The sequence below is a fragment of the Schistocerca gregaria genome, chromosome 4 (genome assembly GCF_023897955.1).
Source record: "Schistocerca gregaria isolate iqSchGreg1 chromosome 4, iqSchGreg1.2, whole genome shotgun sequence".
NCBI classification, from domain to species: domain Eukaryota; kingdom Metazoa; phylum Arthropoda; class Insecta; order Orthoptera; family Acrididae; genus Schistocerca; species Schistocerca gregaria.
Window position 1 is genome coordinate 350,376,300 of NC_064923.1, and position 17,870 is coordinate 350,394,169.

At 41.5% G+C, this 17,870-nt stretch overlaps 1 protein-coding gene across 1 annotated transcript in view; it reads left to right on the forward strand.

Annotated features, from left to right (window-relative positions):
- LOC126268021 (uncharacterized) overlaps nucleotides 1–17,870 on the forward strand; it is a 93,987-nt gene that overhangs the window by 28,114 nt on the left and 48,003 nt on the right. Inside the window, exon 2 of the mRNA XM_049973434.1 lies at nucleotides 12,949–13,098. Coding sequence (XP_049829391.1) covers nucleotides 12,949–13,098 — 150 coding nt within the window. The remainder of the gene's footprint in view (nucleotides 1–12,948; nucleotides 13,099–17,870) is intronic.

Consider the following 17,870-nt stretch of genomic DNA (forward strand, 5'->3'; position numbering starts at 1 on the left):
TATGGCGTCAGTGTCTCGTCAGAATAACCTCAGTCAGTACCACCCGTGAACTGAAATACTAGATGGCCCCTCACACCATTCATTGATGACCACAGTGCGACGCCATTCATCGGAAGTTTAAGCCTACTGGTCACGGCACCATTCCAAATGTAGAATTTGTGTTGTTGTGTTAATGGCAGTCTGCATACGGAGCTGTAATTCCCTAGTCCGGCTTCTGCTAGTCGCCGGCCAATGGTGCGAGATTACAGAATGTCAAAGGGAGTCCATTAATTGTCCTTGGATGACTGGCGCAGTTGGGAAGCGATTACAATGCGCTTGTTACAGAATATGGCAATATTCCGTTTTGGTAGTCAGATGTTGTTGTCCAAAACCCTGACGACGATTATGCTTCCGCTGGCTGTCCCATATAGTCCAACATAGGACTACTGTCACTTCCGAATGCCCCGCAATTCGACCAGTCCACCTAATTGTCGCCCATTATAAGATCCCTCTCAATCTCTGTCAGGTGATGATAAAGCTATCTCATACGAGTAAGCAACATCTGCATGTTCCTCACAATCTGACTTTCACGCCGTTCATATACTGAACCATGCCTCGTACCGACACTGCACACGAACAACACTGCTGTTCTATGTTACTTCTCGCAAAGCACTGAACCTTTCGTCAATTATATACCCGCCAGTCGTACGTACATGTACAAAAGTTACATTGATATCCGATCAAGTCGTGGTCTTTGACTTTTCTTGCTTAACAGTATAAAAGGGTTGGAACTTTAATACGGGAAACTGTTTGTTTATAGCTCGTAAGAAACAGATACGTGTTTCAAAGTTTTACTGTCTTCAAAGTAATCACCAGCATTGTGTATAACTCGTTGCCAGAGATATGGAAGTCGTAGGATACTCTTAGCAGTGTCAGTTGTGTTGACAGATGGAGCGGGGCCGTCTATTGCCCGACGAATTTGTAGCAGTTCTGAAGCGAATGCCGTGAAGTGTTTCCTTCTGTTTAGAAATCGAGTTGAACTCACGAGGGCTTGAGTCAGGGGAGTGCAGTAGGTGGTATAGCACTTATCAGCCCCATCAGTCAAACAAATCAGTAACAGCTTGCACTCTATGTGTTTGAGAATTGTTCTGCAAAATGATGGCCAGTTCCTGCAGAAAGTGTCATCACTTCTGTCTGGTCGTAGGCTGTGTTGCAAAAATGATCAGTCTGACGTCTTCTCGTTTAGCGTTCAGTATCCATCTTTAATCAAATAACACTAGGCTAACACTGCAATACATTCATATAAGGGTGGTAGGGCCTACAGTACGTTCAGGACCGCATTGGGCCACATTATCAAAAAATTTACGGTGGTTGTTCGACACGTTAGTGAAATTTTCTTCTCACTCTCTCATGTTTTATTTTGTTTTTATTTCTCTCAGCATGTTAATTCATATTGTCATTAGGAACACAATGAGTACAAATCTGTTACATATTCTGTGTTGTTCATACCCACAGCCTCCTGTAGCTGCTCAGAGGGTAAGCCAAAGACAGGAAAAATTAAATAATAGGAACGACTACATTGCTCTCGACGCTATCGCCATGCGTCCGATCATTCGACAAACTCAAGCATATCCAATTCTCATATTGGCTAACATTCAAAAATGATGACAAGTTAACTACCGCGCTGTCTTACCGTGCTATTATCAGGAGCAAAGAAAAAGGGAACCTGACTTCCTAGAAATATTAAGCTACTTGAATCTATATACATAAATACACCTCAATCAAAATGATTTCTTTCTGGCCTGGAAAATCCACTGTGATCACTTGTTGGATTGCGCAGCGCAAATTCTTCAATTACTTAGCTTCAGCATAAAGTGACAAAAACCTCTCAGTTTTTCTAACAAAAATTTTGATTTAAACTGCAACTGCACTCGATATGTAACAAAAACTACCAAATCTTCCCCTTTTCTCGTCACATGCGATACGACAAATTTCAAATTCAATATAGACAACATGATTAAATTTGCAATCCCACTTTAAAGTCGAATTCCGCTGTTCGAAGAATAATGGCGGTTCCACTTGTCTAGTGATGTACCTTATTTGTGTAGCGCCCACTATGCACACATCTCACGATAAATTACACTCCTGGAAATGGAAAAAAGAACACATTGACACCGGTGTGTCAGACCCACCATACTTGCTCCGGACACTGCGAGAGGGCTGTACAAGCAATGATCACACGCACGGCACAGCGGACACACCAGGAACCGCGGTGTTGGCCGTCGAATGCCGCTAGCTGCGCAGCATTTGTGCACCGCCGCCGTCAGTGTCAGCCAGTTTGCCATGGCATACGGAACTCCATCGCAGTCTTTAACACTGGTAGCATGCCGCGACAGCGTGGACGTGAACCGTATGTGCAGTTGACGGACTTTGAGCGAGGGCGTATAGCGGGCATGCGGGAGGGCGGGTGGACGTACCGCCGAATTGCTCAACACGTGGGGCGTGAGGTCTTCACAGTACATCGATGTTGTCACCAGTGGTCGGCGGAAGGTGCACGTGCCCGTCGACCTGGGACCGGACCGCAGCGACGCACGGATGCACGCCAAGACCGTAGGATCCTACGCAGTGCCGTAGGGGACCGCACCGCCACTTCCCAGCAAATTAGGGACACTGTTGCTCCTGGGGTATCGGCGAGGACCATTCGCAACCGTCTCCATGAAGCTGGGCTACGGTCCCACACACCGTTAGGCCGTCTTCCGCTCACGCCCCAACATCGTGCAGCCCACCTCCAGTGGTGTCGCGACAGGCGTGAATGGAGGGACGAATGGAGACATGTCGTCTTCAGCTATGAGAGTCGCTTCTGCCTTCGTCGTATGCGTGTTTGGCGCCGTGCAGGTGAGCGCCACAATCAGGACTGCATACGACCGAGGCACACAGGGCCAACACCCGGCATCATGGTGTGGGGAGCGATCTCCTACACTGGCCGTACGATCGTCGAGGGGACACTGAATAGTGCACGGTACATCCAAACCGTCATCGAACCCATCGTTCTACCATTCCTAGACCGGCAAGGGAACTTGCTGTTCCAACAGGACAATGCAAGTCCGCATGTATCCCGTGCCACCCAACGTGCTCTAGAAGGTGTAAGTCAACTACCCTGGCCAGCGAGATCTTCGGATCTGTCCCCCATTGAGCATGTTTGGGACTGGATGAAGCATCGTCTCACGCGGTCTGCACGTCCAGCACGAACGCTGGTCCAACTGAGGCGCCAGGTGGAAATGGCATGGCAAGCCGTTCCACAGGACTACATCCAGCATCTCTACGATCGTCTCCATGGGAGAATAGCAGCCTGCATTGCTGCGAAAGGTGGATATACACTGTACTAGTGCCGACATTGTGCATGCTCTGTTGCCTGTGTCAATGTGCCTGTGGTTCTGTCAGTGTGATCATGTGATGTATCTGACCCCAGGAATGTGTCAATAAAGTTTCCCCTTCCTGGGACAATGAATTCACGGTGTTCTTATTTCAATTTCCAGGAGTGTATTTTATTTCTGTTCAACATAAACCCATGGTAGATTCATAGCCTCCCTACTCGTGACAAGTGCAAGCTGGCTTACTGTAGTTTTGTTAAAATGGTTAGTGTACACTTGCGACGGTCAGCTACTAGATTGCTACTTGTTGGATCCTGTTTGTACAGAACGTCTAGCTTATCTAGACTAGTAGCTAAGCAATTTTTACGTATTTTCACTTCGAGAAAGTTTCTCTTGGTTGGTTGGTTGGTTTGGGGAAGGAGACCAGACAGCGTGGTCATCGGTCTCATGGGATTAGGGACGGATGGGGAAGGAAGTAGGCCGTCCCCTTTCAGAGGAACCATCCCGGCATTTGCCTGGAGTGATTTAGGGAAATCACGGAAAACCTAAATCAGGGTGGCCGGACGAGGGATTGAACCGTCGTCCTCCCGAATGCGAGTCCAGTGTGCTAACCACTGCGCCACCTCGCTCGGTGGAAAGTTTCTCTCGCGACCTATTTTACAGGGAATAGAGTGGTAAACAACCGACCTAAAAATATCACAAATTACTTGTGATAGTAATAATTTGTAGACTGCAAAATAACATTGTAAATTTAATAAAAGTTCATCGGATTACACGTATTTTTCCCATTATATCAATTGTAATATAAATAGTAAAGAAAATGACTGTGTTAGAAATAAAAAAAGAACTGACGAACGGGACTCGATCCAGCGGTTACGGGACTTGAATGCCAACCACTCGGCTGCCGCCGCTTCATATAAAAATGGCCACGCACAGGTATATGTATTTGACGACCGAAATTGTCTTTCGATTTCTCAATAACGCTTGAGAAGTACGCGCTACTGCTCACACATTTTGTTGTCCTCGTGGAGTACTACGAGTGTACGGAGTTTGCAGTAAATCCGAGTTCCAAACGTCGTGGCCTCCCCTTGTAAGTCAATGCAATCAAAAGATACGGCCATTTATATCACATATTTCCATACCGACAAACTTCCTCATCAAAAGCATTAGGGTACCTCCTGTTGACATAGAATGATGCAATTTGGCAAGAAGCAAGGTTTTACATTACAGTTGAGGAAAACAGTCCGAAAATTGTTAATTAGTAATTGTATCAACGAAAAACCTGTACGAAAATGTCGGAACTCCACCGCTGACTTCAATTTTTTTGAGCTCGATGGTGAAATAAACAGCTGAAATTAGTTTGGCGAAAAAATTAACAAACTAAGACAACGGTTTCAACCTAGACAGCTCATATAATCCGGCAGTTAACGATGACACATCGATATACCATCACTGATCGGCCGCGCATTCACAGATTCAAATTATGCCGGCCGGCGATGAGCGTCTCTGACGCTTGTGTTTTCTGTGGCTTAAAACGCCAGAACAAGGCTGTAGGCTTGCTCTCAAGATAGCTGGAAGATACACTCCTGAAATATTAGAAAAAGGTAAAATAAAGTTCATGAAGCTACACTCCCGAAAGTTAATGGGTGGACTAGATGAACTGTGTTTCTGGCAGTTAAGATCTAACACCCATCACATAGCAGGCTGTCCTTCTGAATGCTGTACAGATTATTTTCCCAGACAGAAGCTAAACACTTTACTGACTGGCTAATCTCCTATTGAAGTTCTAAACGTGCACTTTGTAGCGATTGCGGTGCTGGACGAGCGCAACAACAAAAAGGCGCGAGAAGTGAAAAGAGGCCGGTCCGCGGTCCCTCACGTGCCGCTGATCGAAGCTCTATGTTTAGCACGCAATTTGCATCCAAATCGCCGATGTGGCCAGTAACAGCCCTCTACGTGCTCCACAGCACTATAGCCGAGCGTTTGGCGGGTGGAGAGTTACGAGCCGTGAATGAGAAGTTCTAGTTACATTTATAGAATAATTGTCACGCCTCTTATTCCAGCTACTGCCCTTCTCAAGACGTGGATCAGGTCCTCCGTGGATTGGGTGTGGTGTAATCAGTGTGGCACGCAATTGCGTGGCGACCCGTTTTCGCGAAAGCCTTGGCAGTCGCGTGCTGACTTAAGGCGAGTGCGTGACCCAGTAACGACGCCTCGCCAGAGAGCTGCTGCCGTCGATAACATATCTCGCTGGCTCTAGTGCCGGTGGCGATGGAGACATCAACGACCCCTGTACAGTATGTCTTTCACGTAACAGTTTCGGGAGTAATTTTCAACGGGTGTCATTTTAATTACTTTGTTACAATTCATTTTTATTTTAGTCGACTGTAGAAGGCGCTTCTCCAGACGAACCAAATCTTAATACAGCAATGCGAACTGAAGATCAGCAGAATCAAAACAAAATTAGTGAAGTCCAGAGGTGGGAAACCTTCACGGTAAAAAGCTGTCCCAAATTGTCACCTTCAGTACCCTCGAAAGTTGGATCACAGCGGACGGTATCAGTACAATGGATGTTAAAGCTCGAATACCACAGGCGAAAGAATCACTTTACCAGAAAAAACAGCAGTTACATCTAACAGCGTCTCCTTGACTATCAGGAAACGATTTTTAACGTGTTACACTTGGAGCATTTCCTTGCGTGGGACATGTACACTGAGGAAGGAGGGAAAGAAAAGACTGGAAGATTTCGAGATGTGACGTTGGAGGAAAATGTTCAAGGTACCATGGACTGACAGTCTCAAACGAAGAAATGTTGACAAAAGCACGACAAGCGAGAACCCTATCTTAAATTGTCTGTGCTAGGAGGAACAGCATGGTTAGCGACCAATTCTGACATTAATTCGAGTTGACTTTTCTGTTCGAGAGAATAGTGAATAAAGGAAGGCAGAAGAGACAATCGAGATAGGCGTTCATGAATGAAACAATGGCTGCAGACATAAGTGTAGCGAGACATTAGCATCAAGAAGGAAGTATGAGCGAGCCCACCAACTTTCGGGTCGAGGAGAAAAACGAGGGCTTCGAAGGAAATGAATGTTTGCTCCGAGGACACGGTTGTAATAGACTAAAAAGACTGTCATCAAATGCCGAAAGACCCTCTACTGAGTTGTCAGCACATAATTTAAGTTTCACATCTTTTATTTCGTAGATAGTAGTAAGTATTACTTTTTTAAATGTATTAGGTTTTTATTTTCCACTGAACGTCTTCCCCAAATTATTGCAGGCATCTTCAGTTGTCTTCAAACTAATCGATCATTATAACTGATATCTGTTCAAACATAAATATATGAAGATGATGGAAGTGATAATCGTCAAAGATCGGTGCCTTTTCGCCAAACTGACGCGGCTGGATACTCAAGAGCTTTATATCACTTCAACTGGTCGAGTAGGATAACGAGGCAACATAAATATTTTCTTTGGTTACATTTGGGTTTAGATTTGTAGTTAAAAGGCAGACATTCCTGCCTATCAGATAAACATCATATAGCTAGCAACAAATATTAAAAATACGAGTATCAAGTTTTAATTCTATCATTAACTGAATTTTCCGTCGGTGCATTAGAGAAAACTAAATACTTTACAATTTTTCATTGTCTTTAGCACAGTAAGGCTTGCATAATGCTGCAACAAAAGATTTTGATAACTTACTCAATGATATAAAATACCTGACAGACAGCAAAGTAAAATTTGAAAGCAAACTTGACAGTTCCTTTCTATTCTGCATAAGAATATTTATTTTTGTTGTGTAATGGGCAAAAGATGATGGGTAGAAATTACTAACTCATATCTTACATTTGTAGATATTAAAAAAACTATAAACGTTGATCGTGTATCCATATTTAAACATTAAGTTCGATTCACATCATAACGATTTATCGTGCAAATGGTACATGGAACGTGGCATTAAGTCATTAACGTAAAGAACTTATCTTCCATTGAAACTTTCTCTCATGCACATTAAACTAAACAATTAAAATAGTATTTTTGACGATTTATTAAAGAATCTCACAGAGAATGTCACAGTTTGCTATGTGTACGGAAGCAGCGATAAAAGAAAGAGTGGGATTCACCGATTCATTTCTGATAACTGAAATGCCAGGCCATTACATGACTGAAGATCTATGTGTATACCCAAAATATATCATTTGGCTATCAAATCACAAGGCGCAGCATTTGAAAAATCAGCAAAGATACCTCCAAAGAAGGTATTTGCCTGCTCATCTTCATCTATTGTGCATGAACAAAGGAAACTGAAATTGACACAAGTGGTATTCCCTGAATCAGTGCTGAAACTTCGAGGGAAGTTTTGTTTACCTCCAACGACGTCAAAATATTTGCACATAGAATATGTTCCAGCATCCACAAACACATGGGCGTCAGCGATGTAGAGCTTCCATTTGGCAATGTCAAGTCTGCGATTTAGCAGCATGACGGAAAATAATTTCTAGAAATTCGTGAAATTTCTATAATGAAATAAAAGTCTGCAACCCAAATACCAGAAGTAGGCAGGTGCTACTGACACTCTTGCACCAGTCTGACAAGTTCCGGCCAATAAGTGCAGGTTGTGACACGATGTTTCACTAAATGATCACACGGTCATCGACGCGTCAGTTATTACCGGTGTTTGTCTTTTTGTTAAACTTGAAAATTTAATTCACACATTGTTGTTGTTGTTGTGGTCTTCAGTCCTGAGACTGGTTTGATGCAGCTCTCCATGCTACTCCATCCTGTGCAAGCTTCTACATCTCCCAGTACCTACTGCAACCTACATCCTTCTGAATCTGCTTGGTGTATTCATCTCTTGGTCTACCTCTATGATTTTTACCCTCCACGCTGCCCTCAAATGCTAAATTTGTGATCCCTTGATGCCTCAGAACATGTCCTACTAACCGGTCCCTTCTTCTAGTCAAGTTGTGCCACAGAATCCTATACAACACCTCCTCATTAATTATGTGATCTACCCATCTAATCTTCAGCATTCTTCTGTAGCACCACATTTCGAAAGCTTCTATTCTCTTCATGTCTAAACTATTTATCGTCCATGTTTCACTTTCATACATGGCTACATTCCATACAAATACTTTCAGAAACGACTTCCTAACACTTAAATCAATACTCGATGTTAACAAATTTCTCTTCTTCAGAAACTCTTTCCTTGGCATTGCCAGTCTACATGTTATATCCTCTCTACTTCGACCATCATCAGTTATTTTGCTCCCCAAATAGCAAAACTCCTTTACTACTTTAAGTGTCTCGATTCCTAATCTAATACCCTCAACATCACCCGACTTAATTCGACTACATTCCATTATCCTCGTTTTGCTTTTGATGATGTTCATCTTATATCATCGCCTCAAGACACCATCCATTCTGTTCAACTGCTCTTCCAAGTCCTTTGCTGTCTCTAACAGAATTACAATGTCATCGGCGAACCTCAATGTTTTTATTTCTTCTCCATGGATTTAATACCTACTCCGAATTTTTCTTTTGTTTCCTTCACTCCTTGCTCAATAAACAGATTGAATAACATCGGGGAGAGTCTACAACCCTATCTCACTTCCTTCCAAACCACTGCTTCCCGTTCATGCCCCTCAACTCTTATAACTACCATTTGGTTTCTATACAAATTGTAAATAGCCTTTCGCTCCCTATATTTTACCCCTGCCACATTCAGAATTTGAAAGAGAGTATTCCAGTCAACATAGTCAAAAGCTTTCTCTAAGTCTACAAATGCTAGGAACGTAGGTTTGCCTTTCCTTCATCTAGCTTCTAAGATAAGTCGTAGGGTTAGTATTGCCTCACGTGTTCCAACATTTTTACGGAATCCAAACTGATCTTCCCCGAGGTCGGCTTCTACCAGTTTTTCCATTCGTCTATATAGAATTCGCATTAGTATTTTGCATCCGTGACTTATTAAACTGATAGTTCGGTAATTTTCACATCTGTCAACACCTGTTCTCTTTGGGATTGGGATTATTATATTCTTCTTGAAGTATTTCGCCTGTCTCATACATCTTGCTCACCAGATGATAGAGTTTTGTCAGGACTGGCTCTCCCAAGGCCGTCAGTTGTTCTAATGGAATGTTGTCTACTCCCGGGGCTTTGTTTCGACTCAGGTCTTTCAGTGCTCTCTCGAACTCTCCATGCAGTATCATATCTCCCATTTCATCTTTATCTACATCCTCTTCCATTTCCATAATATTGTCCTCAAGTACATCGCCCTTGTATAGACTCTCTATATACTCCTTCCACCTTTCTGCTTTCCCTTCTTTGCTTAGAACTGGGTTTCCGTCTGAGCTCTTAATATGCATACAAGTGGTTCTATTTTCTCCAAAGGCCTCTTTAATTTTTCTATAGGAAGTATCTATCTTACCCCTAGTAAGCTAAGACTCTACATCCTTACATTTGTCCTCTAGCCATGCCTTCTTAGCCATTTTGCACTTCCTGTCGATCTCATTTTTAAGACGTTTGTATTCCTTTTTGCCTGCTTCACTTACTTTGTTTTTGTCTTTTCTCCTTTCATCAATTAAATTCAGTATCTCTTCTGTTACCCAAGGATTTCTACTAGCCCTTGTCTTTTTACCTACTTGATGCTCTGCTGCCTTCCCTATTTCATTCCTCAAAGCTACCCATTCTTATTATACTGTATTTCGTTCCCCCATTCCTGTCAATTGTTCCCTTATGCTCTCCCTGAAACTCTGTACAACCTCTGGTTTAGTCAGTTTATCCAGGTCCCATCTCCTTAAATTCCCAACTTTTTGCAGTTTCTTCTGTTTTAATCTACAGTTCATAACCATAGATTGTGGTCAGAGTCCTCATCTGCCCCTGTAAATGTCCTACAATATAAAACCTGGTTCCTAAATCTCTTGTACTACTGTACTAGGCGTGGGCTTCGTGTCTATCTTGGCCACAATAATGCGTTGTAGTAGCTTACCCGCATTCCTATTTTTTTTATTCATTATTAAACCTACTCCTCCATTACCCCTATTTGACTTCGTATTTATAACCCTGTAAATGTCCTACAATATAAAACCTGGTTCCTAAATCTCTTCTACTACTGTACTAGGCGTGGGCTTCGTGTCTATCTTGGCCACAACAATGCGTTGTAGTAGCTTACCCGCATTCCTATTTTTTTATTCATTATTAAACCTACTCCTCCATTACCCCTATTTGACTTCGTATTTATAACCCTGTATTCGCCTGACCAAAAGTATTGTTCCTCCTGCCAACGAACTTCACTAATTCCCACTAATTCCAACTTTAACCTATTTATTTCCTTTTTAAATTTGCTAATCTACCTGCCCGATTAAGGGATCTGACATTCCACGCTCCGATCCGTAAAACGCCAGTTTTCTTTCTCCTGATAACGACATCCTCTTGAGTAGTCCCCGCCCTGAGATCCGAATGGGGGACTATTTTACCTCCGGAATATTTGACCCAAGAGAATGCCATCATCATTTAACCATACAGTAAAGCTGCATGCCCTCGGGAAAAATTACGGCCGTAGTTTCCCCTTGCTTTCAGCCGTACTCAGTACCAGCACAGCAAGGCCGTTTTGGTTAGTGTTCCAAGGCCAGATCAGTCAATCATCCAGACTGTAGCCCCTGCAACTATTGAAAAGCCTGCTGCCCCTCTTCAGGAACCACGCGTTTGTCTGGCCTCTCAACAGATACCCCTCCGTTGTGGTTGCACCTACGGTACGGCTATCTGTATCGCTGAGGCACGCAAGCCTCCCCACCAACGGGAAGGTCCATGGTTCATGGGGGGTCCCACATTGATTAATTATAAATCTGGTACTTAGCTTTTTGCCTGCAGAAAGGCAACTGACACCAGAGGTGTATCAAGGGGCCGGCCGGTGTGGCCGAGCGGTTCTAGGCGCCACAGTCTGGAACCGCGCGACCGATACAGTCGCAGGTTCGAATCCTGCCTCGGGCATGGATGTGTGTGATGTCCTTGGGTTAGTCAGGTTTAAATAGTTCTAACTTCTAGGGAACTGATGACCTCATAGGTTAAGTCCCATACTGCTCAGAGCCATTTGAACCATTTGAACTTAGCTTTTTCTATGTTGGATTTCTTGTCTTTTCGAGTGTTTCGTATGCAAGGAAATTTAGAACTTTACAAAATATCAATAGTTCAGTGAATCACTAGGTAGTGGATAGTAAAATTTCAACTATTTTACCTTCTGTATTTTCCTTAAAATCTCAGACAACTGGTTTACTGCAATTACTCAACTTTCATAGAATATAATTTTCATCTGTTCAAACCAACTACAAAAACTTCCTATGACTGCAAAAAACATACCTGTCTTCTCATAGTCTCTTACTTCCAAGCGAGAGAGATTAAGTAGGTCTCAATTGTCGGCAAAGAATCTAATCATAATATTTTGCCTGTATTTAAATTAACGCTATACATTTTTACATATAAATAACAAATTTTAGTAAAACATTGTTGTAAATAACATTATCAAATTTATATAGTTATGTTTCTTGTTATTTCCAGAATACGAGGGGCGTTCACTAAGTAATGCAACACATTTTTTCTGAAAACTGGTTTGTTTGATTGACTATACTATTCCTCACAAAACATTATTTTTCAACATAATTTCCGTTCAATGCGATGGTCTTAAGCCACCTACCTGGGAGAGCCTGTATCTCCGCATGTTACCATTCTGCTAGTCAACATCGGAGCCAACGTCTTGATCTCCTCGTCGTCCAAGTACTACTTCATTGGGCCAAAAAGGTGGATTTCGGAAGATGCAAGATTCGGGCTGTACGGGGGATGAGGAAGAGTAGTCTAGTGAAGTTTTCTGAACCTCTCTCGGGTGGCTGCACTACCAACAGAGAAGTCCAGTTCTGCAACGAAATGTTTGATTGTGATTCGTCGATCACCTCGAATGAGAGTGTCTACACGTTCCAACATTGCAGGAGTCACAGATTTGTGCGGCCGGCCGGCACACGGGTTTGAGCGAACTTGTTGCCTCACCAACGACTCACCCTGCTTTCTTTCAGTCAGGTAGACATTCTACAAGCGCATATGAATATCTGCGATGCTCTGGTTTTCCCTCGAAAAGGAACTCAATGACGGCTCTCTACTTTGAATGTATGTCCGTTACAGAAGCCAGTTCGAAGGTTACCTGTAGCAGCGCCATCGGTCGGAATTTCATGAAACTATAAGGGCTGAAACGGAAATATTTCACGATGTCCTTCGACGAATTATGCATATTTTTCAACCGAAGTTGACCGAGAAAAAGAATGTGTCGCATTACTTATTGAACGCCATTCGTATCTACTCATAGTCAGTGAAAACAGCAGTTCACAAAGTATACCGTTTACATACCAGTAACACTTTTATAAATGGAGTGACCAATATCCACCAGCATCGAAGGGTTTCTAATGTGTAATAGGTTTGCCTGCATTACAAGTGGTAGCATGATGGCTTGCCCCATGCCCTGATTCAAGTTATGTACGACAATTATTTTAGTCCACTAGTAAGGAAAGTAGAGAAAGAGAGCAGAGCTGGAGGTGGCCATTTTGTGTTCCAGAGCCGAAGAGCAAGCCGTGCACCAAGGACAGCGACTGCGAGACGATCCGCAACACGACGTGCCGCGTCGACAGCGACGGCCACCGCCGCTGCCTGTGCGTCGACAAGGCACCGCCAGACAACGGCCGCTGCCCCAAGCCGCGATACTTTGGTAACGACACGCCGCTAAGCTGCTGCTCAGCTAGTCTCTGGAACTGAGCTCCTAGATACGACAGCAAGCCAAAAACAGTTCTAAAAGTTTTTTCTCGTGAAATTAGTACAAATCTAAAAATTCTGTAAAACAAAAGATACTGCGGAGTTGATGAAATTTCAGTTAGTGGCAGAGAATTTTTCCAGTCATACTACAATATGCAGTCTTTAAACCACTTCATGATAAAGATAAGACAGATATAAATAGTTATCGTCCGATTTCCTTACTGACACGTTTTTTTTTTCAAACTATCCGAAAAATTAATCTACTCAAGGGTAGTCACACGCTTATGTGGAAACAATTTAATTAACTTATCAACGTTTGGATTCTAGAAAGGACGCTCGAATGAGAACGATATTTATACTCAGCAAATATATGTAACCAGTAGGATAATAATATGTCGCCAGTAGGTATTTTTTGTGACATTTGCAAGGCGTTTGGCTGCTTAGATCACGATAATCTCTTAGAAAAATTTAAGTTGTGTGGCACTGATGGCTGTATGCACAGCTGATTCGAATCTTGCTTGACAAAGAGAGTTCAAAGGTAGTGGTGAATGATTCATACATTGTCGGAAAGATAGAAAATTTTAGTGGCTGAGGAAAAAAAATCAGAAAAGGAATCCCACAGGGTTCAATTTTGGGTCCAGTTCTATTTTTTATGTGGGTGAATGACCTTCCATTTAGCATTTAACAAGCAAAACTGGTTCTTTTTGCAGACACTACTAGTGTTATCATAAAGAGAAAGTAATAGATGAGTTGGTAAATCATGTTTTTGCAAATAATTATTAAGTGGTTCTCTAAACATGGACTCTCCTTAAATTTTCGAGAAACTCCTAACATCAGTTCTCTACAACAAATACTCATACCAACAAATAATGTAAGACATGAGTGGGAGTCAGCAGTCAGTAAGTCGAGTATAATTCTCCAAATTTTTAGGTGTACACATTGATGAAACTTGAACTGGAAGGAGCAAATTACTGAGCTTCTCAAACTAATTAAGTTGTGGTACTTTTCCTCTTAGTACATTTGGTAATCTTGAAAACAACCTTATCAGCCTCCTGACATATTTTCCATACTTCCACTCAATAATGCCGTCCGAAATAATTTTCTTAGGTACCTCGTAGCTTAGAAAGACTGCAAAAAAGTGAGCAGTTTAGATTAATATGTGATTTTCAATCACAGACAACATCTAGGTATCTACACAAGAAGCTAGGTATTTTAACTGCGCCTCCAGGATACGTATATTCGTTAACGACATTCGTCAGTAATAATCCACCACAGTTTGAGAAGAAAAGTGGTGTACATACCTTGAGCACTAGAGATAAAAATGACCTTCTGTTAAAGTTGTCAGTAGCTCAGAGGGGAGTTCAGCAAGCAGCAACAAACATTTTTGATCATAAGTTCAATAACAGAAAATAATGGAAATATGTGGAAGCAAAATTATTCCGTTGACGAATTTCTACTTAAAAACTGGTAGCCAGTAAATATTAATAAATAAATAAAATCAAAATAAAAAGTGTAGTTAAGCGAGTAGGACTAAAAATAACAATTTTTCATTAATGTTAATACAGTATCCCGTAAAGTGACTCATTTCGATAAAAGAATCGTTCAAATGACCTATAAAATATCCAACTAACTAATTTAGCAAAACTCTTGGATAAGTACGTCATTTTCCTACTCAGTTTCTCTATTTGCCCTTGGTCCAGCGGTCGATAACTTTGTGCACTGAATGTTCCAACATGCACAGCAGTGATACAAGGGAAAGCTTCTTTTGCTGAACAGCGCTATAATAACGCGTGACGCGTGGAATTTTAAATGTAATCACAGTATGGATAACTTCTGGCTCATTCTCTTATATATGAAAAATGAGCACATGACATCGATGGCCGGGAGGCCCCATTCGGGGAAGTTCGGCCGCCAAGTGCAAGTCTTATTTCATTTGATGCCACATTGCGCGACTTGCGCGCCGGTGATGAGGATGAAATGATGAGGACAACACAACACCCAGTCCCCAAGCGGAGAAAATCTCCAACCCGCCCGGGAATCGAAACTAGGCCTGCTTGCATGGGAGACGAGCACGTTACCACCCAGCTAAGCAGGCGGGCATATACACTAACAGAAATGGAATGGTTACATGATGACAACTTTGAATGGAAGCTACCAAAATGATGCTCCAGTATTTCCATGCCTGTCGAATCGGTGATTAAAATTTCAACCTTGTGCAATCTTATTTTCACAACAGAAAATAGCCGTCTCTACATATGAAGAATGATGTGGGTTAAAGACGACTACTGGGCACGTATAGGTTACAGAAACTTTTCAATCGAATCAGCACAACAGTGTGGAACTTAGGTTGAGATCTGGTGTTGCTATGCTTCGCTTATCACTAACATCATACCACAGATAACAGTTTGCCAAAGGTATACACATTCCGCTTTTAACCTGCCCATGGTTGCCTTTTGCCCGGGTAGGCAACTGCCGCACGTTACCAACCGAACTCTCAAGTCAAGCTAAGCCTAACCCAAGCAGGCTAAAAGAATTTTGCTTTCCTGCACGTCTTCCCAGTGTGCTACGCTAAGTAACAGTTTATTCCGTACGCTTTCATTGTAGTGTCTTGAGTAGGGTTCGGAATATGATGAAAAGTCTTTTTTTATCCGGAAACTACAAGATAAAGCTCAATGAAATATATATTCATCTCGGGTCACTGTAAGTCAGAAAATCATGGATTTAATTTGTGCTCTTTTTCCTTTTCGGCGTATTTCGGGCAACTTCGCCCTCTTTCAAGTACTACTTACTATCCTCAGTTCTTAGCATCATTACTCCACCTCTACTACATGTTTTCTGTAGTCAGCAAAACCATCTCTGAAAGTAGAGGTCCTTTGCACCTAAGAACGTGAAAATGTCTATTACACTGTACAGTCAACTGAAATAAAGTTTTGGAAGTCTAGTTTCTGTAATCCTAGTGTGTTTCAGACAAATATGACCCCAGTTGTACCAACTTCAATTACTTTTTCCAGGATATGTGTTGCGGGTTCGCTGAACTCATACTAAGTGGCCAAAATAGTTCATTCTAAATTTCCCAAACGCGAAGTTCGTTTTTCATTTTATGTTAATCTAAAAGTACATATCTGAAAGAAGAAGCTTTTCTTTCGTACTAACCTTTCTGTTTCAATCATTTTTTATCCTAAATTTAGAAAGCCTATATATTGTTAGGTGGACTGTAGCATACATTTCCACACAGTTGTCAGTCACTAAGTCTGTGTCGTCTTTCAGAATATTTATGTCGTAACATACTCGAGGTTCCCGAATGAGTGTTTAGTAACTTTTCACAGAGTTCGCATTTCGAAACACCTACCGATTTATTTGAAGCTGCCTCATAAACACACAAAGACTTTGCCCCTGCTGGACTTGGGCTCTGTTCTGTGACTAATATATAATACTCGATTCTTAATTTCTTCTCAACCATCTTTAAGTTTGGTTTGTTCATTTTGCTGCTCCCACACTCTGAAAATATAGAACACACACTAGAAGACAGCGAAAAAAGGAAAAAATTCCCAGTGTACCCTCCCTCGGATGCCAGCCAATGTTGACCTCCCAGTCAGATCTATTATGACTTGCAGGATTGCTCCCAGCTGTCCACTTGAAATACACATGTTGAATATGTTGGTACATAATGACAAATTACAAGAGGATAGAAATGTAACAAACAATACAATACTGAATATATAAAAGACAGACAGATTCCAAGCACTTCGACCCTTGTTCAGTTTTATACAAGAACATATACTCTAATAATCTTGTCACACAAACAATATACACTAAAAAAGAAAATATGAAAACATGCAGTATACTCTCACATGAACATATCAAAGAAGCAGTCAAATTACTAGAACTAATAACAGAATACAACGATTTCCAGTTAAAAAATAGATTCTGTTTACAATCTGTAAGATTACCAATGTAATCACCATTATCTGGCCCCTTACTAAATACATTTATGAATCACATATGTGTTACATCTCACAAATTATTCACAAATAGGTACACTATCCTCTATTTGGCTGCATATATATACTAGTACATGACATCCGTTGCTTGATCATAAATCAGAAAGATACCTTATAAGATTAAATTTACAAAGGAAGAAAGGCAAGAGAGAGAATTACATTTCCTTGACATTATTACACTTAGGACAACCAAATCCTATTTGACATATACAAGAATCCTACAACTCATACAGTGATATACTGAACATCAAATCAGCCAAACTCAAACAAGCTGAACCCAGATACACGATACGTAGACTAAACACAGTCATACCAAACATAAACAAGTCTAAAAAGGAAATGAAGAGCAACAAGCAATACCATTGTTTGCAAAACCTCTTACGCCTCTAATGAAATACGAATACGAGTATTTAGCTCTGTTTCTACCCCTTATTGTTTTGACGTATACGGTGTTTCAGACAATGTAATTTTTATTTACCTAGATAAATGTAAGAAAGGTTACTGTTTTTGCAGAAATTTATTCCAGTCTGCTGTAGCATGCTGTAACATGACCTGGACCGGTCTTATAATACTGTCTTTTTGCAAAATTATTAACATAGATTATTTCGGAGTACTCCAAAGAGTTACAAAACGAGTTGCCATTTTTTTAATTTAACATTACGCTTTCTTATCACGCACATGATGATTTTAAAAAGTGTGTATGAATTAGTTTAAATCAAATTTGCAA